The 22115-nt window shown below is 42.5% G+C and overlaps 1 protein-coding gene and 1 pseudogene across 5 annotated transcripts in view; both read left to right on the top strand.

Annotated features, from left to right (window-relative positions):
* The first annotated feature begins 154 nt into the window (after positions 1 to 154).
* Positions 155 to 22115, top strand: part of LOC103731969 (zinc finger protein OZF) — a 26821-nt gene continuing 4860 nt past the window's right edge. Inside the window, exons 1-3 of one of the 5 annotated variants that reach the window (XM_008830477.3) lie at positions 155 to 285; positions 9420 to 9546; positions 16949 to 17041. In XM_008830477.3, the coding sequence (XP_008828699.1) occupies positions 283 to 285; positions 9420 to 9546; positions 16949 to 17041 (223 nt within the window). In that variant the 5' untranslated portion in view covers positions 155 to 282. Of the gene's footprint in view, positions 286 to 9419; positions 9547 to 16948; positions 17046 to 22115 lie in introns of those variants that run through there. The other 4 variants (XM_029562236.1, XM_029562237.1, XM_029562239.1 and 1 more) reach the window with 4 other exon arrangements.
* On the top strand, positions 6646 to 7512 carry LOC108490686 (annotated as a pseudogene).

The raw sequence follows: 22115 nt of genomic DNA, 5'->3' as shown, positions 1-22115 counted from the left end.
TGAGGACAGCCCAGGAGCGCAAACCTGGAGACCCACACACGAAGCTCCCATCTACTGTCACTCAAAAGTCTGAGGGGCGGGAACCTGAAACCCTGTCCAATTGGACGCAGTGTTGTAGGACCGCCCAATCAGACTCACTGACAGTTGGGGGCGGGCTATCCTCCATCTTTGGCTCTGTCCCTTGTTCTCGCTGTGGTAAGGGATCATCTCTCTTGTCCTCTCGCTCTGTTACTCGCTCCTGCGGGGACCATAGTGAGGACACAGACGTCCAGGAAGTCGGAAATGGTGAGCATGCGGCGTCCTGCCCGGGAGGGAAACCGGAAATTGTGAGCGCCGGGCGTCCAGACAGGGAGGAAGACCGGAAATGGCGAGCGCGGTGTCCCAACTGGCAAGGATGCTGTTTTGGCCGCCCACTTCCGCCCTGTCCCCTGAGGCTGCGGCGCTGGGGCAGCTCTTAGTGCCCAGCTCGGGTCCAGACCCTGTCCCGGGACTCCGCCCCTGCCACGTCCGGCTCGGAAACTGGAAGGGCGCCGCCGGCGCTGGCGGAGCGGAGCTGCGAGTTCTTGGCCCTTAGGCCAGGCCCGCGGGCAACGGCTGTAGTGCAGCCGACCGCGGCTCGAGAAGGGAGGGGATTAGGCCGGGCGCCCTGCCGCCAGCAGCAGCAGACGGACTGTGGTCAGTCCTCCCCGGCCGCCGTCCTTCTGAGTCCCTGTGATCTTACAATCTGCCGAGCAGGGAAGATGAAGCGAGACACGGGGAAGTTCAGGAAGCGGGTTTTATTTTGGCTGCAGCCTGGTCCATAGGACTCGTGTCGAAAGTCTGGACCCCGAAGGGAGGGATCATTTACATTTTTATATCTTAAGTAGTGGATTACAGTATTTTTAGTTTAATTGGCTAATGGCAAAAACGTGCTATTTTTTGCAAAATGTGTGAAAAGTTCCCAAAAGATCCCTGTGTCATATTGAGAAGAAGCCTTGGTCAACAGGAATAAACTACAGGACCGGTCGCTCTTAGCTAGTTATGCCAGCGTTTTAACCACAAGCCTGTCAGCTGAATTTTGCTGACAGACAGGGAGAGAGAGAAGAGGATTCAAATCTTTGTTTATTCTTGATTTTTCTATCATGGTCCATATATCAACTGACTGAATCGAGGCGTGTAAGTGCCGTCCCTTTTTGGCTTTGCTGTGACTGTCCCCATCTTTCCCTGGGTCCCTCACCACCAATTCCCCATGAGGTGTTTCTTTGAGGCATTGGGGCCACTGGGATATGGGCTGGAATCCAGATTCTGGCTGTGTGACCCTGTGCTTGATAGCTTTAGTGTCAATTTAACACACCTGGATTGAGGGAGCCTCAGTTTGGGAATTTCCTCCATAGGACTGGCCTATGGCCATGTCTGTGGGGCATGTTCTTGATTGTTGAGTGATGTGGGAGGGCCCAGTGCACTGTGGGTGGTGCCATCCTTGGGCAGGTGGGCCTGTGTTACATAAGAAAGCAAGCTGAGGGCCTGGAAAGATGGCTCAGTGGTTACAAACACTGACTGTTCTTGCAGAAAACCCAGGTTAGACTCCCAGCTCCCACAGGGCAGCTAACAACTGTCTGTTACTCCAGTTCCAGAGGATTTGACAGCCTCTTCTGTCCTCCGCAGGCATTTCACGACATGGGTACATTTATCTACGTGCAGGCATAACACTCATACACATAAAAATAACAAAATATTAAAAAGAAAAAGCTGAGCAGGGGCCAAGGGAGCAAGCCAGTAAGCAGTGTTCCTCCATGGCCTGTACTCTAGCTTCTGCCTCCAGGTTCCTGCCCTGAGATCCTACCTTGGGCTCCCTGATAAACTGTTGAACTGTGACCTAGGAGATGTAAGCCATTTGGCTTTCCTTTCCTCCCCAAGTTGGTATTGGTCAGTGTTTTGTCACAGCAATGGAGAAACGAACTAGGACAGACCCTGATTGGTAACTTCACCTGTCTCATCTATTTCTCGTTTGTGTATTTGGAGGGTGATGGTACTGGGCATAGGACCTAGGAGTTCTACATGCAGGCACGAGACATTCCTCAGTGGTTGGTTGGTTGAACTTTTACTTGTTTCTTTGAGACAAGGTCTCACTTGGTAGACAAAGTCAGTCGTGAACTTGTGATTCTCTGTCAGTATCCCAAAACTGGGTTTACAGACCTGCACCATTAGGGTGGACTCCAGTCCTTTGTGGAAATGAAAAGAGCTCAGGGCAGGCACTGGCACTTGGCAGATTCCCAGGAACCAGCTGTCCTTCTGCCTCCCCTGCTCTACCTTGGCACCATTGGGTTTAAGGGAGGTCAGGGAGTACTCAGAAACTCTAAATCTGTCCTTGAAGTATCCGGACCCAGCCAGGGTCCTTGGAGTTCATGGTGGTGCCAAGAGAATCCAAGTTGTTCACAGTGAAAGAGATTCGGAGATGTGGCAGAGATCCTGAGAGAGAAGGCAATACAGACCAGCAAGCCATGTTAGGGACCCAAGCCAGGTAAGATAGGGTTAGAAGGCTGACTCCTTCTGGTCCCCTGCCTCCAGTCTCCGAAGAGGGGCTGGCACATGGAGAACAGGACCAGCTTGGTGGGGACATGATTTCAGAAGCATAGCAGCTATGGAGCAGGCAGAGGCAGCTTGCTCCTGTCCCTGCCCTGGGTGTAGCCCAGAAGCTGTGGACTTTCTGGCATTTCCCTTGGGATAGCAGCACTGTTGGGTGAAGGTTGAGTCCTGCCACTGAATCACAGGGCAAGTGTAGAAGGATTTGCAGACCAAGAGGGACGGCTAGCCTGTCGTAGGCTGTATAAAAGCAACAAAAGAGATCGTCTCAAGGAAGAAGATGAGGATTGACAGCCAAAGTTGTTTGCTTATGTCCACATGCATTCCCACAATCACACACATACACACATATGTACAGAGACATACACATGAAGAAAGGGAAAATTGTGCTGGTGAAATGACCTAATTGGTAAATGGCTTTGCTGCATAAGCATGAGGATCAGAATTTCATTTCTAGAACCTGTTTAAAAAATGGTGGCTGAGGGGCTGGAGAGATGGCTCAGCAGTTAAGAGCACTGACTGCTTTGGCAGAGGACCCAGGTTCGATTCACAGCACCCACATGGTGGCTACGAACTGTCCTTCACTCCAGTTCCAGGGGAATCTGAAGTCCTCTTCTGACCTCCGCAGCATTGCACAACACAGGTGCACTCACATACATGCAGGCAATACACTCATACACATAAAATAAAAATAAATAAAATATTTAAAATAAATGCTGGCTGAAGACAGGTGGATTCCTGGGGCTTACAGGGTGAGCATCCTACCTTAATTAGCAAGCTCCATGTGGAAAGTGGGAGTCTCTGTCTCAAAATAAAGTAGATTTTGACTGAAGAAGAGAACCAAGGTTGACCTTTGGCCACTATAGGGCAACCACAAATTTGTACGTCCACATAACACCCAACCGCACACACATGAAAAAGAAGTAAGGAAATTTTAGGGGACACGAGGAGTCCCTCTAGAGTCTGGGTAAAGTCTCGTCATCTAAGAGTCAAAATTCCAGCACAGTTAACAATATTTGCTGTGAAAATTGCATATTTTGAGGCAGTTGTCCTTCTAGATAAAAGTATTTCAAGTAAGAGTGTTAAAATAGCAGTGAACCATGCTTAAGGCCTGCAAGTACATGACCTTGTTCAAATATCTTATTCCTTTCCCATATGTAAATATGAGTTTGTTAGACTATCCCAAACAGGACTATAAATTGTTTAAAATATCTGAACTTCTGTAACCTTGCAACCTCTTTTTACCTAATCAGCTGTATGCCTATCCAGTGCACCTCAGGAGCTACTTTGATCTCTTTGAGATACAACTTCAGTTGTAGTCAAAGTTATGTCTACTATCAATCATTTATCTGTTTTTAAAAACTTAAGGGTCAATCTCTTGACAAGCCTGCACCCACACTCCCAGGTGTAGGTGTATTACCCCCCCCCCCCCCCCCTCTTCCCTCCTTCTTTTTCTTCCTTTCCCCCCCCGTGTATCTCCCTTTCTATTGACTTCATGCTTAAATTCATGTGCCTTGATAAATTTATCAAGTGCCTTGATGAATTCCAACTCTATTTCATACTGGCTCCTACAATTCTTTTCTGTGGCAAAGTCAAGAATCCTAGCTTCAGGGCTGGAGAGAGAGCTCAGTAGTTAAGAACTCCGGCTGTTCTTGCAGAAGACATGGGTTTGAATCCTAGTACCCACAATGGCAGCTAACAGCTGTAACTCCAGTTCCAGTGGATCCAACAGCCTCTTCTCTCTTCCGTGGGCATTGCATGACACAGGTGCAATTACATATATGCAGGCAATACACGCATACGCATAAAATACAAATAAATAAAGAACCCTTTGCTTCACCTGAGTGACAATCTCTGAAAAGAAGAGCAGCATGGAGCTGTTGCAGTGCTCTGTGTTCCACTGCTGCTGATGGGAGAAGGTCTGAGGACCCCCTTAGGAGAGGTGGGGAGAGAGGTACCTGGGGACCCAGCAGTCAAGGAGAGGAGGAAAAGGAAGAGAACAGCAAGGAGGTGAAGATGGTCAGCTCTGCCCTGCAGCCGACTCTGATTTCCCAGAATATCTGCTACTCAGGAAAGACCGAGCTCCCATGGCAGCCTCCCCTCTGAGGTCAGGCATAGAGATGCAGAATCAGGGTAAGCACCTTTCTCCTGGACCTGTCAACAAATTCCTAAAATGCCACCTCCCTGCAAGCATTCCCCTGTATCAACTTCCCCTTTCCACAGTATGATTAACTATGTTCCTCATGGTGTTTTTCAGACAGTATTTTGTCATTTTCCTCTGAATTCTGGAGCAATAGATTTTTGAGGAATTCTGTTTATGAATATTTCACACAACTAATCCATCTGTGAAGATTGACCTGACCCCATGTAGACAGTCTTTTTGCTTCTCTTCTTTTCCTTGGGCATACATACCTTACCAGAATGCATTTGGTTTGAGCTTTACCCTTGCCTGCTTTACAGGGTGATGTCCTCATCTCTCTGTGGTCTTCCAGGTCTCGTGTGTCAGAATTGCCTGGAACCAGGTGCCCAAAGTAGTCATGTCTCTGGTCCCTTGGAGTGTTCAGTGAATACCAGCCAGTGGGTGTGTTGTGCAGCCTCTCAGGAGCAGCTGGATGACCTGCAGCTGGGAGAAATGTCCTTTTGTATTCTCATCTAAGAGACATTTCCATTGTTTCTCTTTTTGGGTTGTGACTGAGTACTGTTACCGTAAGCATGGATATAAAGCCCTTTTTTGACATTCTGATTGCGGTCCTTTGAAAACTGTTCTTGTTTCATTCTGTTGGGGGACAAATATGACTGAAATCAACTTGAATGAAGGGTTTCAGCTTCTACTTCGAGGTCACAGTCTGTTATTGAAGGAAGTCAGGGCAGGAACTGCTTGCTGGCACACTCTTCTGGCTCACTCTCAACTAGCTTTACATTTTTTGTTGTTTTATGTGTATGAGTGCTTTGCCTCCGTCTATTAAGTGTACCTGTGTTGTACAGTTCCCATGGAGGCCAGAAGAGGGTGTCTGATCCCCTGGAACTGGAGTTAGAGATGATTGCTAGCTGCCATGTGGGTGCTGGGAACTGAACCCAGTCCTCTGTAAGAGCAGCCAGTGCTCTTAACCCTTGAGCTATCTCTCCACCCCTCATTTAGCTAGCTTTCTTATTCAGCCCAGGACCACTTGCCTAGGGAAGGCACTGCCCACAATGGGCTGAGCCCTCCCTCATCAATCAAGAGTCAAGACCTGGCTAGAGACCAGTGTGATCTGGGCAGTCCCCATTTGAGACTACCCCAGAACACTGGGCTGTCAAGTGACTGCTGAAGCTAAATAGGACAAATAAATACCAACAATGAGGGCTCCCACCCAACTTTTGTCCAGCAACTGTTAACTGCCTATAGATCCTTTGGGAGTGGGAGAGCTGTATATTCCCCTCCTCCATCCATGATGGAATGTTTATGGGTCTAGTCTTGTGCATGTGGCACTGCAGCTGTGACTTCATGGGTGCAATAGCAATGTCATATCCAGAAAGCACTGCGCAGCACTCCTTCCTGTACTTTGGGCTCTAACTCTGTTCTGTGCTCTTCTCTGTGATGTTTCCTGAGCTTTGGAGAAGGTGTTACAGATGTCCTATGTAGGACTGGGCAACCAAAAATCTCTTTGTTTTCAGCACTCTGACTAGTTGTGAGTCGCTGCATTAACTGTTGCTCACTGCAGACAATCTTCTCAGTCCAAGGCTGAGAGCAGCACTAATCTAATGCGGTGGTTTGAGTGAGAAATGTTCTCCATAGGCTCACACATTTGAACACCAACCCTGTGTGTTGCTGTGCTCTATGGTGGCCTGACTGCAGTCTCGTGGGGGGGTGGGGGGTGGCAGGGGAACAGTAGGCGCAGAATCAGCGACACGGACTCCGGGAGATGCTGCTCAGTAAGCAGGCTGCCAGCAAGCTCATTTATTGCATACAAAGGGCTTCCCTTTATAACCCCACCCCCCAACCTCCCCTATTGGCCCTAAGGATGAGCCGTGTATTGTCCATTGGTGTGACCGTCATGTCATCTGTCTCTAGCCCAAGCGGCTGATATCAGGTTAGCAGTTTGAGGAAGTAGGTCCTTGTTAGACTGGTGCGCCTGCGCAGAAGTCTCCAGGTCCGGTATTCTGGCAGATCCTCACAGGCCCCTCCTACACCTGTGTTCGGTAGTATTTCAGGAAATACGTGGTCACTATGGAAAGATGTACAGCTGGGATGTCAAGTCCCTGGTGATGGGGAAGAAGATGTTAGAAGCCACCCAGGTCATAGCAGATGGCCTGCAGCTGTCCATGTGTGAAAACGAGGTGGTGGAGGAGAGCCAGGCAAAACTGAAGGAGCTGTTCCCCACTGCTGCGCTCATGCCAAGGGTTTAGAAACAGACGCAGCATCTGGGGAAACACAGCATCCCCCTTGCCCTGGCCACCAGCTCGGGCTCTGTGTCCTTTGAATTTAAGACCACCAGACACAAGGAGTTCTTCGGTTTGTTTGACCACATTTTGCTGGGAGATGATCCCAGGGTGAAGGAGCGGCAAGCTGTGTCGCGACATAATTCTCAGTCTGTGCTAAGAGGCTCTCCCCAAGCCTGTCCGGGAAATGCGCCTTGTCCGAAGATGCTCCTAAGCGAGTGGAGGCAGCTCTGGCAGCTGGGATGCAGGTTGTCCTGGTTCCAGTTGAGAACCTGAGTCAAGACTTGATGAGAAAGGCCACCACCATGCTGAGGTCCCTGGAGGACTTCCAGCCCCAGTGGTTTGGTCTGCCGTATCCAAGTGACTCAAGGCACCCCACGGCCACGCTTAGTGTCCACGCTGCTGAGGAGAAGCGGAAAGGAAATTGACAGCAGCACCAGGATTTTGGCTCACTGCAGCCTTCTGAACCTTCTGTGTTGGCACTCTCTGTGCTGTTAACTTTTCACAGTCAATGGAAAACAAATAGAGAAAGCCCCAAACAAAGCTGTAACATTATCACGTGATAAAGCAGTACAGTATGTAAAGGAAACTGTACATGCATATATATATGCCACTGTGTGACTCCACATGTGTCAATATGTATTGTGCAGATACATATTTACATATGTGAATGCATATTTTCCAACACAGAATAAGATTGTATTTGTGCTTGTTTCACTTTAGTCTTTCTGAATAGTGGCAGTTGGAAAATGTAAACTATATATTCAGGCATGTATATGCCATTACATATGTGTGTGTGAACATATGTGTGTATGTATGATACACCATTCCCCTCCCTTCAGTGTGGACATTCTTTGCAATACCAGCTGAAGAACAGGAGAGGCGTCCTTGTTTTCTGTCCTGATTGAATCCTTGCCCTCTTTACCCAGCCTTGCCTATGTTACAGAAATCTCTTCCACCTTGTCTCAGTGCCTCACTGCACTGTCCCCTGCCTGCAGCACATAGCTTCCATGTATATCCTCATACACGTTGGAGAATGTTTTCTACCTCATAACAAAAAAAAATTATTTCTGTCCATTGATTTTTATGTTTGTTTTATAGAAACAGTTTGATTTTGCTTCAATGTAACAATTCATTTCAGTGTTCCTGATTGTGGGTCTAGGTACCTGTTATTCAGAGTCTCCCTCAGACCAACTATGACATCTTGTGAGTTCCATCAAAAGATAATTTGATCAAATAAAATCTTTTTTATGCATTTGTGTAATTTTTTAGGGGATTCACGATTTACTCTTTTAATAAAATATCCTCCAACCATCAAAAAAAAATACCCATTTTCACAGCTGTGTTGAGACAGCAGGAAGTCTGTCAGCTGCTGGAAGAGAATACAAAAGTGTTCTGTGAATAGACAATTCTGTGGGGTCCCCTCCCCCCTTTTGTGCATTACTCTTGGGGACTTCAGACTCTGGAAGTGGTTACATGTCCACTTAAAACCATTTTTTCCCCTGAAATCTAGGGAATTTCCCTTTATTCCTAGAGCTGGGGGTTTAGCCTGTATTCCTTCAGATCAGCTTTGTCAGAGCTGAGACACTTAGTGCATGTTCAGACTTTAGAGGAACTTGAGATTTTAGTGGCTTGAACTTGGGCATCAGATTTTGTTTGTATTGTAATTGTTTAGAAAACAATTGAATTTTCTTGAATCCCTGAATTAACACAGGTAAGATATTTATATTAATTTTTCTTTCTCCCATGATAGAAATCAAGTGGCACCTTACTTTATTTTTTATGATACTGTCTTGGTTTCTTTCCTGTCGTGATAAAGTATCCCAACAAAACTGTCTTAGGTGAGGACTGGAGAGATGGCTCAGCAGTTAGGAGTAATGGCTGCTTTTGCAGAGGACTTGGGTTCGATTCCTAGTTTCCACACTGTGGCTCACAACCATTTGCAAGTCTAGTTCCTGGGGATCTGATGCCCTTGTTTGGCCTCTACAGGTATTGCATACATGTGGTGCACTTATATACACAGAGTCAAAACACTTGTACGCATAAAAAGTAATTTTGGGGAAAAGGGTTTATTTCTGCTTACAGTTCAAGGGCACAGTTCATCAGTGCAGGGAAGTCCTAGCAGCAGAACCTTGAGGCAAATGGTCACATTGCATCCCTAGTCCAGACACAGCAAGTAATGCATGTATACTAAAATATATCCTAAAATCCAGGATCCAGCCATGAAATGATGCCACCTGGTGTGGGCAGGTCCTCCCGTTTTAGTTAACCTTAATTAAGATTACAAGCCGACGTAATCGTGACAATCTTCATTGAGAGTCCCTTCCCTGGTGATTCCACATACTGCCAAGGTGACAGTGGAAACCATGAAATACAGAGTAGAGTGAACTCACATTTTCTGTTCCTAAGGTTGTTTTGAAGAGAACTGTGTATTACAGGGGTCTGTATCATTTGAAGACATAGCTGTGGATTTCACCTGGCATGAATGGCAGGATCTGAATGCGGCTCAGAGGACCCTCTACAGGGACGTGATGTTGGAGAACTACAGCAGCCTCATGTCTTTGGGTGAGTCTGTCCTGTAACTCTCAGTACCAGTTACATTCTTGGTTGATAATTATAGGAATTGATGCTAACTTTTTTTTTTTTTTTTGGTCTTTTTGAGACAGGGTCTCCCTGTAGCCCCAGCTGTCCTGGATTCACTATGGAGACCAGGCTGGCCTCGAACTCACAGAGATCCGCCTACCTCTGCCTCCTGAGTGCTGGAATTAAAGGCATGTGCCACCACACCTGGCTATATTATGCTTCTTTTTTTAAAAAAACTTTAAAAAATTTTTTTATTATTTTTATTTTATGTGTATGCATGTATTGCCTGCATGTAGGTAAATGCACCCATGTCGTGCAGTGCCCACAGAGGTCAGAAGAGGCTTCCAGATCCCCTGGGACTGGAGTTACAGACAGTTGTTAGCTGCCATGTGGGTGCTGGGATTTGAACCCGGGTCTTCTGCAAGAACAACCAGTGTTCTCAACCGCTGAGCCATCTCTCCAGCCCCTATATTATACTTCTTAATGGACACATAGCATATTTATACACTTATAATGCAATACACTTACACAATGTTTGATGATTAGATGAAAGTTAACTGTTAAATTTAAGCAGCTCAACATTACTTGTTTGTTTTGGGAACATTTGAAATCTTTCTGCTAGCTGTTTTGAAATACTCAATTGCTGTTATTTAGTACTATTCTTTAGAACATAAGAAATTACTCATGTCCATATGCATCCTAGTAAATGTCACCTATGCTCCACCCTTCTTTCCTCTATATCTTTTTTATTCGCTAGTAACCAGTTTTTTCCCTCTACTTCTCTGATGTCAACTTTACCTTGTAAATAAAATAAGATGATTCAGGGTTTTGGGGCTACAGGAGGGTTGTGATATATTTCTCTTATGTCTTTGCTTTTCCTGGGCAGACAAAAGGAACATCTGTTCACAAGTATGTTGGGAATAGATAGCTTAAAGAAAGTTCTAGCTTGGAGAATAAATGAAATTACTGGGGTACTTAGAGAGCAAAGGTGACTCTCAGACAATTGTAACACACACACACACACACACACACACACACACACACACCCTAACCCTTGTCAATTTTTAACTATTTATAACTAAAGGCCAGTCCTGCATGGAATGTTAATTGGGTTCATGACAGTCCTCAGGATTCAGAGCCTCATTACCATCATCACAGACCTAGATGTCTTCTGCATGTTTCTCTTGACTGCCATGACTGTGTTTCAATGTCTGCTGTAGGTCACCATGTCTGCTCTACTTTAAGCTCAGAGGAAGTAGCTATACTAAAGCTTCACATAATGCTTTCCTCTATAAAATTCTGTCCATGTCACTCTGACAATTTTCATCCATTTCAATGAGAAATACAGGTTTATATAGTTTGTATGTGGCACATGTTCTTTACCGGTTCCTCTGTTGTTGAACACTCATTTTTGCTTCTGTAAACAATGTTGTAATAAACAGAACTGCAGATTTCTCTCTGTAAAATACCTATTTCTTTCTAATATATAAGCAGCAATGTGATAGTAGTATCATGTACTACTGTATTTAGTTTCTGAGAAAGCAGCATACTTTAGCTATAGTAATTTATATTGTTACTGTCATTTTATGAGATTTTTTATTTTTTTTATTTTATTTTTTTTTTTGTCTTTTTGAGTCAGGGTCTCCCTGTAGTCCGAGCTGTCCTGGAACTTGCTATGTAGACCAGGCTAGCCTGGAACTCACAGAGATCCGCCTGCCAACATTTTCTCTATCTCTATGTTGATTTCTTATGTTGATTACCTGCTTTTCTATATAGATAATTTGAGATTGATGTAATCCTGTTGATTTTTGTTTCTGTTTGCTGTTTTTCACACATATTAAAACATCCTGCTTAAATCATTGTCCCAAAGTGTTTCTGTATATGCTAGGAGCTTTGTAGTTTCAGGTCTCATTTAAATTTTGATCTACTTTTAATTGATTTCTGTATGTGATAAGAAAGAGGGATGTGGTGGTTTTAATGAGACATATTCCCATAGGCTCACATATTTAAACAGTTGGTCCCCAGTTAGTGGCACTGTTTGGGATTAAGGAACCTTAATGAGATAGAGCTTTGTTGGATGAAGTACACCACTGGGGGTGTGCCTTACTGTTTATAGCCTGCTTCACTCTGCGTCGTGTTTGCAGTTGAAGATGAGATCTTTCAGCTTCTTGCTCCAGTTGCCTGCTGCCATGTCTCCCCTGCTATTATGGACTCTCCATCCCGAATCATAAGCCAAAATAAACTCTTTCATCCATAAGTTCCTTATGTTTATGGTATTTTATCACAGCAACAGAGAAGTAACTCATATAAGTAGTTTGTTATCTAACTTTCCTCAGCCACTTGAACATCCATGTTTCTCAACACAATTTATAGATTAGAACTTCTCTCCTGAGTATAAGTACTTGAAGCCTTTGTTGAAAAATCAGTTGACTGAGCTGGGCATGGTGGCATACACCTTTAGCCCCAGCACTCAGAGGCAGAGGCAGGCAGATCTCTGTGAGTTCAAAGCTAGCCTGGTCTACATAGTAAGTTCCAGGCCAGCTGGGGCTACAGGAGACCCTGTCTCAAAAAAAAAAAAAAAAAAGGGAAAATAAGTTATCTAACTTTATTCCCTCTCTGAAAAAATAACTTAAAAAAAAAAAAAAAAAAAAAGGGAAAATCAGTTGACTGAATGTATTCCCTCTCTGACAAAATGAAGTAAACAATTTAAAAGGAGGAAAGTTTATGTTGGCTCATGGTTTTCAAAGGTTTCAGTCATTGATTACATAACCATGCTACTTTGATCTTGTATGGAAGTGCAGCAGCAAAGACCATCGACCAGACAACTCTATGGTGGGGGCGGGGTGCAATTTAGCAAACAGACTGCTGGGGCTACCTCTTAGCGAGCAGAGCAGCAGAGAAACAGTAGTGAGCAGGGGAAGTCAGATATCTTTTATAGGCAGTTGGGTGGTTGAGGTGGTTGGGTAACTTTCCATGATGTAGACTGGGCAGCTTAGCTCAGGATTGGTTGGTCTCCCAACAAACAGAGGGACTTCCCCAGGAGTAAGTTCGAACCCTCCATTTTAGAATGTTGCAGGCTGTGCTGCCATTTTAAGAGTCTGCCAGGAACCTAACATCTTGTGGTGAAGATCATGGCAGGCAGCACATTGTGTTGCAAAGCTGATTACCTCACTACATTCAGGAAAGATAGATGAGGCACTGACATGCCAATATCCCAGATCCCTAGGGCATTTCTCCAGTGACCTGATTTTCTCTCACTGGGCTCTATAGCTAAATTCTCACATACTGGTTGTGCTGGATAGCTTTAGTGTCAACTCGACACACCTGGGTTGAGGGAGCCTCAGTTGGGGAATTGCCTCCATTGGACTGGCCTGTGGCCATGTCTGTGGGGCATCTTCTTGATTGTTGAGTGATGTGGGAGGGCCCAGCCCACTGTGGGTAGTGCCACCCCTGGGCAGGTGGGCCTGTGTTGCAGGGGCCAGAGGAGCAAGCCAGTAAGCAGCATTCCTCCATGGCCTGTGCTCCAGCTCCTGCTTTCAGGTTCCTGCCCTGAGTTCCTACCTTGGGCTCCCTGATGAACTGTGACCTGGGAGATGTAAGCTAAATAAACCCTTTCCTCCCCAAATTGGTATTGGTCAGAGTATTTTGTCACAGCAATGAAGAAACAAACTAGGACACGGGTAATGAAGACTTTAGTCTTTAGAGAACATTGTAAATACAAAGTGTAACACTGAACATGGAGGCTTTTACACTTAGGTTGTCCATTTGTTCCATTTATGTATGTGTCTCTTGTTATGCCAGTAACTTGCTATTTAGGCTACTATCTGTTTAGTGTATTGATACTGTATGGACTTCAGGTTTGTTCCTTTTGATCAAGGTTGCTTTGACAGTTGGGGGATCTTGGTGCTTACACGGTGTCATTGAGGTATCATTTAGGACAGTGTTCTAATTCTCAAGAATGTCATAGGTACTAAAATGGTCTGTTAATCACTTTGTGTAGTATAGATATTTAAAACTTTGATTTTTTTTCCCCTTATCTGTAACATGGGGGATTGTTGGTTTCCTGAGATAAGGCTTTGTTGAACTCAGTATATAGCTAAATGTGACCTTAAAAACCCTAGTAGCCCCATTGCCTTGGTATTCTGGATCCTGGTATCTCTCTATTGCTTGGTAGATTCTGTCTTGTACTTTTCTCAACGTTTTGTGATTTTTCAGTGTACTAAACCTTTTACTCTGTTGTTAATAGAAAATAGAATTATGGGGCCAGTGAGAGAGCTCAGTGTGTGAAGGTGCTTGCTGCCAAGACTTCTGTACAAATAAGCTCACTTTTACATTTCCCTCTCTACTTTGGATGTCCTTTGTTTATTTACCAGATGTATAAGCCTAGAGACTTGATTACTGCCCTGAAAAAGAGTGGTGAAAGAGCACATCTTTGTAGAGAAAATAATTTCAGGCTTTCTCCAGGGGTTTGTTGTTCATAGTCATTATGTGGAAGTATAATCCTGTAACTTAATTTATTGAGGATTTTTCTAAAAATAGGATGTTGAATTCTACAAAATCCCCATTATGCATGTATTGTTGTATTCATATTGCTGATTTGTTTTGTTTTAGGCAAGGTTTTACTATGTAACCCTGGGTGACCTAGAACTTACTATGTAGACTAGGCTGGCGTCAAGTCAACAGAGATCTGCCTGCTTCTGCATCCTGAGGTACTGACTGGGATTAAAAGCATGTACCACCATACCCAGCAATATGGTTGTTTATTATTCATTGTATGGATATAGAATTTAAATTTGTGAATTTTGGGGGCTGGTGAGATGGCTCAGTAGTTAAAAGCAATGGCCACTCTTGCAGAGGACCTGGGTTTGATCCCCAGCACCCACATGGTAGCTAACAACTGTCCATAACTTCAGTTCCAGAGGATCTGATGACCTCTTCTGATCCTTTGGGCATTGTATGACATGTGTTCACTTACATACATTTAGGCAATACACTCATACACATAAAATAAACTAAAAATAATTTTTTAGCCAGGCGTGGTGGCGCACGTCTTTAATCTCAGCACTAGGGAGGCAGAGGCAGGCAGATCTCTGTGAGTTCAAGGCCAGCCTGGACTACATAATGAGTTCCAGGACAGCTGGTGCTACAAGGAGACCCTGTCTCAAAAAGACCAATAAACAAAAATATTTTTTTAAAAAACATTGTGAATTTCCATATGGTGAGTGTTGTTACCTCCCTGGGATGAATCACACATGATCATAGGTTCTAATTGTTTTATGTACTGTTTTCATTTTCTGTTTTGTTGAGAATGTTTACTCCTGTATTTTTTGGGGCTACTCCATCTGTAGTATGGTTGCATTTGTAGTTCTGAAATCATTATAATGCTGGTAGGTATGGTGACAGTTGAAAGCATGGTCTTCGAGGTGAGTGTCTTTTATATGTAGCATTATGCTTTCCTCTTGAAGTATTTAGAAATCTGTCTTGCATTTTGCCAATTGGACTATAATGTGACACACTATCATTTCATTGGTGTAATCTATTAAGAGTTCCCTTGAGCATAATGGGTCTAGATGTACATAACTCTACTGAAATGTGAAATTCTGTCACTGATCCTGTGTTTGGTGTCCTTTCCCGTTTCTTCTGGAATACCAATAAGGCGAATGTTTTCTTTTTTCTTTTTTTTTAAAGACAGGAGCTCACTGTGTACCCTGACTGGTCTGGAACTCAGTATGTAGACTAGACTAGCCTCAACCCTACAGAGATCCATGTGCCTCTGCCTCTTGAGTGCTGGGATTAAAGACATCAACCACCATACCTGGCTCAAATGTTTGCTTTTTCTTTTCTTTCTTTTTTTTTTTAATGATATTGCCTGTTTAAAAAACTCCTTTCAATTTCATAAATCGGCCTGGGCTAGTTTTATTTTCAGAAAAAGTTTTTTTTTTCTTTTTGTTTCTTTTTTTTGTCTTTTTATTGAGACAGGGTCTCCCTGTAGCCCCAGCTGTCCTGGAACTCACTATGTAGACCAGGCCAGCCTTGAACTCAGAGATCTGCCTACCTCTGCCTTCCGAGTGTTGGGATTAAAGGCATGCGCCACCACACCCAGCCTTTTAAAAAAATTTTATTCTGGGGCTGGAGAGATGACTCTTTGGTTAAGAATACTGGCTGCTCTTGCAGAGGGACTGGGTTAGGTTCCCAGCACACACATGACAGCTAACAACCATCCATAACTCCAGTTCCAGGGATTCTGACACTCTCTTCTGACCTTTGTGGGCATGGCATGACATGGGTGTACCTATATACATGTAGGTAACACACCCATACATATAAAATAAAAATAATAAAATAGTTTTTAAAGAATTATTTTTTATTTATGTATGTGTGTGCACCTACTTGACTGTTTTTATTGCCACAGAAACCAGAAGAGGACATTAAATTTTCCCCAAACTGAAGTTACAGTTGGATGTGTGCGGCCTGATATTGATGTGGGTGCTGGGAACTGCACCTGGGTCCTCTGCAAGAGCAACAATTGCTCTTATTTACTGCATTATCTCTCTAGCCTGTGGGTTAGTTTAAAATAACTGGTTTTGTGCTCAGAATTTTTTTCCCCTCCAATTTGCCAGTTGAGCTGTGGAGTCTGAGCTTTTTTCTCCCCTCCCCCATTTCACTGAATTCTTCCATGTTAAAATTTTGGCTGGTTGTTGTTATTGTTGTTGTTGTTTGTTTTGAGACAGGGTCTCCCTATAGCTCCAGCTGACCTGGAACTCACTATGTAGACCAGGCTGGCCTTGAGCTCACAGAGATCCATCTGCCTCTGCCTCCCGAGTACTGGGATTAAAGGCGTGCCTCACCACACCTGGCTTGTTTTTTTTTTTTTTTAAGATTAATTTTTATTATTTTGTGTGTGTGTGCGTGCGTGTTCATGTGTGCACATGCATGCAGGTACTCATACCCCTGGAGGCCAAAATAGGTCATTTGATTCCCTAGAGATGGAATTACAGGTTGTGAGTTACCCTGTGTAGGTGTTGGGAACTCAATTATGATTTTCTGAAAGAATAGCAAACTCTCTTAACCACTGAGCTATCTCTCTAGCCCCTTGGATGATTTTTTTAAATCACTGTCTCTGATGTAATTTGTTTTAACTATCTTAAATGTCTTTTAAATTTCATTGTATTTTCCTTATATTCATTGCTGTTTACTTAAAAATTTCCTGAATCATTATTTTGGGTGTTTATTATGCAGGTTTTTGCCAGTTTGAAGGTACTATTCCAGGACTATACAGTCTTTCTAATGAAAGTTTCTGATTCGTTTGGAAAGACCATTGTCGTTCATCAGTGGACCTGAACTAACACTTTCACATTATTTGTATATTATTTCTCACTTACAGGGCACTGCATGACAAAACCTAAATTGATCTACAAGTTGGAGCATGGATTTGGGCCCTGGAGCATAGCAGAAGCCTCAGCCCAGAGCCATCCAGGTCAGTGAGTACATTCCGAGCAAGGGAGGCCAGCAGTTAGTTTATGAGATAGATGCTGGTGATGTTGAGTTCCGCTCATCAGCTTTTATCCAAACTTAGTCTTGATGACCACTGGTCTCATGAATTAAGCCTTGATTTTTGCAGTTTCTGGAGAGGATTAGTCACATCAGCTCATCTTCTTGTTTTTGTTTTAATTTTTTTCTGAAGTATGTTTTCCTTTTATGCAAATAAGCAAGTTCTTAACTGAATGCTGCCCTGTTGGTGATACAACCTTAATGAGCCCAGCAGTCAGTCAGCATATGGCATCAACTAGTAAGGTAGGAACAGAAGAATTACAGTAGTCTATCTACAAACAAGTCACCCCTACCCACTTCTGACAGATACCAATAGTAGAGAACACAGATGAAATGTTTTTCCAAATGGCTGTTTCCTTTTTTGGTGGGGGAACTTTTTGATACAGGGCTTCCTTGTGGCCACAGCTGGTCTGGGACTCACTGTGTAGATCAGGCTGGCCTGGATCTCATAGAGATTCACCTGCCTCTGCTTCTCAAGTGCTGAGATTAAAGGCATGTGCCACCATGCCTAGCTACATTCATTAATTTTTTTTTTTTTTTTTTTTTTTGGTCTTTTTGAGACAGGGTCTCCCTGTAGCTCCAGCTGTCCTGGAACTCACTATGTAGACCAGGCTGGCCTTGAACTCACAGAGATCCGCCTGCCTCTGCCTCCCGAGTGCTGGGATTAAAGGCATGTGCCACCACGCCCGGCTTACATTCATTAATTTTTATCTGAAATTTGTTCTACATTTATTCACATTCTTTCTGTGATTAGTGGTGGTGTATTGATTGCTTTTATTTTTAGTTACTCATTTATTTAGGGTTTTGTGTGTGTGTGTGTGTGTGCATGTGTGTGCTTGTGTGTGTATGCTTTCATGTTTGCCTACATGTGCACATGCCACAGTGTACATGTGGAAGTCAGAGAACAACGTGCACGGATGAGTTCTCTCTCCACATGGTCCTGGGGAACTCAGGTCATCATGCTGGCAGCAAGCTCCTTTACCCACTGAACCATCTTATAGGCTCTGTTTTTATGTTTATCTTATGTCTGTATGTGGTTTATTTTGGTGGTGTTGCTGTTAAGGCAGTTTGCTTTCTCTTCTCTTAGTAGTGCTGAGGATTAAGGCTACAGATGAAGACTGCTGACTGAAGTGACCCTTTACATAAAACAGGAAGAGCTGTCCATTCCATACCTGCACAAATGGCAATCTAGAAACTCAGTAATTATGGCAAAAGAGCAGGCAAAAAAGTAACAGCTCTTCTACAACATAACTCTAATACCTGCATTTAATAACAGGCTTGTCAAATCCTGTGGCTAGGGTGATCACAGGCCTTTGTGAGGAAGCTACTGGTATTGTTTTGCTAAATGGGCATCATATTGCCCTCTAAATATTTATGTTCATGTCCATAGATGATTACTGGTGTCAGCTTTGGTCAGAGAAGCTTGATTGTCAATGCACATTGGTTACTGTACAAACTCATAACTTACCAAAGTGCTAAGAATAAATGACTGGGTTGCTGCACTTAAACTAAAAGCATTTCCTCTAATACAAGTAATAATACAGGGAATTAACGCTTTTTCTTCAGTCTTGTTAAAATAGATTTTAATTTCATAGAGCAGTAAAGCAAGTGAAAGAAATCAAGGCTACAACTTGGAAAAGAAATGTGATTATTGTTTTTTCAGGCAATATGCCACTTTAAAGACCATAAAGGCTCTTAAGTATTAAGTCTTATAAACATTTTCTATAAGTAGCAGGTTATATAATCAACATATAATCAGTAGCCCTCCTGCCCTTCCCCCGTCCCATCCTCTCTCCCTTCCTTTTGTACTAAGAATCAGATCTAGGGTGTTACCTATACCAGCCAAGCACTATAATATTGAGCTATGACTTCAACCCATTCAGTAACTTTTTTTGGAAACAGTCTCATGTAACCCAGGATAATCTCAAATTCTCTATGTAGCTGAGGACTGCCTTGAGTTTCTGAGACACGTGCCACCACACCTAATTTTATGCCAAACTGGGAATTGAAACTGGGGCTCTGTGTATGCTGGATAAGCACTCTACCAACTGAGCTTCATCCTTAACTCCTCGTAGGTTTCATACATAAGAATAATATGGTAAGAAGGAAGTTAGGAAAATGATATCATTTATGTTTGCCTTAAAAAAAAAAAAACCCAAGCCACCTTGGAATATTCCTAAATAGGCTGCTACTGCTAAAACTATAAAAAATGGTAAAAGAAATTGAGGCACTGGAAAGATGGTAAAGGTGGTTACCACCAAGAGTTAGATCCCTGGTGGAAGGAGAGAACTCACTCCCATGGATTGTCTCCTCACCTCCACATTTGTAGTGTGGTATGTGTGCACTCACATACAAACACACACAGAGACAAATAAATTTAATAAAAAAATTTTAAAGAGAAACTGAGAAGATCCTAGGATAATGAAAGACTTCATGTGTCCATAGATTAATGTAATTAATATGGCCAAAATATCTTAGCATTTAAAAAAAATTTTTTTATTTGAGTGTGTGGGCAGTGATGTGTAGGCATGTATACTATAGCATGTGTCTGGAAGCCGGAGGACAGTTTTGTGGACTTCTCTCTTGTTCTCAGGTATTTTTTTTTTTTTTTTTTTTTTTTTTTTTTTTTTGGTCTTTTTGAGACAGGGTCTTCCTATAGCCCCAACTGCTCTGGAACTCACTACGTAGACCAGGCTGGCCTCAAACTCTCACAGAGATACCCTCTGCCTCCCAAGTGCTGGGATTGCAGGCATGCACCACCACACCCAGTGACTTCTCTCCTTTTATGTGGGTTCCAAGGAACTACCTACTCTGTATACTCCCAGGAAATTTCAATATGCTCGAGAAAATAAATGTGTAATGGTTTTACAGAAGAAATAACTCTAACTAGCCAAAGGAATCCTTTGTAAAAGGTAGTGCTGGAAATATCCACATATCAAATTACGCTAGAGAACATTTTTTTTAACTTTTATTTTATATGTATGAGTGTATTACCTGCATTTATGTAAATGTACCTGTGTTGTGCAGTGCCTGTGGAGGTCAGAAGAGGGCATTAGATCCCATGGAAGTGGAGTTCTGGATGGTTGTTAGCCACCATGTGGGTGCTGGGAATCAAACCCAGGTCCTCTGGAAGAGCAATCAGTGCTCTTAACTACTGAGCCATCTCTCCAGTCCCTAGAGAACATTCTTAACTAAAATAGTAAGGTATTGACACAAAATATTAACACAGACCCATGGAGTGGCATACAGTGTAACCCAAAAGTGTATTCACACCACCATAGCCATCTCAGAGGTATTATGAAGAATCTATGTTTGGGAAAAAGGATATTTTAAAAGAAGTCCCACAAAAAAGTAGATTGCCATGCCTAGAAGACTGAAACTGGACAGGTCTCTCTTACCCTGTAACCCCAAGAATGAGAGGAGTTCAAGACATTCTTACTGCATAGTGAATTCATAGCCAGAATATGATAGATGAGACCATATCTCAGAAACAACCACCCAAAACAGAACAAAACCCATCTAAATGTAAAATTTCTGACCAATAATGAAACAATAACAGAATGAAGAGGCATCCTATAGATTAGGGGAAAAAATGTTTGCCAGTTACTCATTCAATATAGGATTAACACTGAGAATATATGAAGAAGGAACTCATACATACCATTGGTGATAGTGTAGAATTGTCCAGCCATTATAGAGGTTTTTGCAGATATGAAAAGTAGAACTGCCGTGTGATGAGACTAAGGCTATAATAGCTGTACCTCACTTCCAAGCTTGCTGAGCCATTATTCACAACAACCAAGAAAATAATCCTTTGTACCATCATTGAATTCATCAGTAAAGATGGGATGTGTTTCAAATGTATTACTCAGGGAGAAAGAATTAGTCCATGGTGTTTACAGGACTATGGATGGAAATGCACTTCATAATGATAAGCAAAGTAAAGCAGAACCACCATGAAAAAATATCACATTTTTGTCTCATACACTGAATATACATTTAAAGCCAAGAATGTAAGATTGGACATACTCAGTTAATGAACTAGCTGTAGGCAGAGGAGTGAACAAATATTCATGCTGTTCACTTACTTTATAGTGAAAGAGTCCCATAAATATTTGCATCTGAGCTTCTTAGTATGTGCAGGAAAGTATAATTGCATAATAAACTTTTTGTGGCTGTTAAAATAAATAATTTTTAAAAATTATTTAATAACCACATACTTAGAAGAAGCATTTCATTAACATCAGCATTGACATATTTAATAACAATTTTCTGAGCTAGGATGCATCGCTTTCAAAATTGGCTGTACATTTTTAGGTTTACAGTTGAATTACAGTTATACAATATTGTACTCAGTATAAACCCTATAAGACATAAATGAAGTTTTAACCTTTAAAAAAGATCTCCATTTCATTATTAAAATACACAACTTCATACAGAAAAAATTCATTTTTAATGCAATTGACATTAAGATGTTTGCACATGCTTTTGTAATCTCTATATATCTAATTATTACTAGTTACAGTTGGTTACTTTCTGAGCTCCTTGGCATATGAGCATGGATAGAAAATTATCAGGTAGATTTCAATGACAATGTTTTTCACATCTAATTATTAAGGAGCAAATTTTTATGCTTTGAAGAATTTTTTTAATCATTTTTTTTAATCTTTAATAACTACATGATTAGAAGAAGCTTTTCACTACAGCTTTAACATATTCAGGAACACACTCCAGAGCAAGAGTACATCTCTTTCACAAGTGAGTGCAAGTTTCTAGGTTCACAATTGAATTAATAGTTATACAATGTTGAACTCAGTATGAGCCCTGTAAGACATAAAATTGGATGAGTTTTTAACCTTTAAAAAAGATCTCCATTTCATTTTAGAATATATTGTTCCTTGCAGAAAGACTCATTGTTTTTGCTACTAACACTGAGATGTTGGTGCGCATGCATCTCTAACCTGTATGTATCTGATTATTACTAGTCATACTCAGTTGCA

This window comes from Nannospalax galili, unplaced genomic scaffold (genome assembly GCF_000622305.1).
Source record: "Nannospalax galili isolate Female #2095 unplaced genomic scaffold, S.galili_v1.0 scaffold715, whole genome shotgun sequence".
NCBI lineage: Eukaryota > Metazoa > Chordata > Mammalia > Rodentia > Spalacidae > Nannospalax > Nannospalax galili.
The sequence above is the reverse complement of the archived record's forward strand: the minus strand, read 5'-3'. Positions and strand labels throughout refer to the sequence as shown.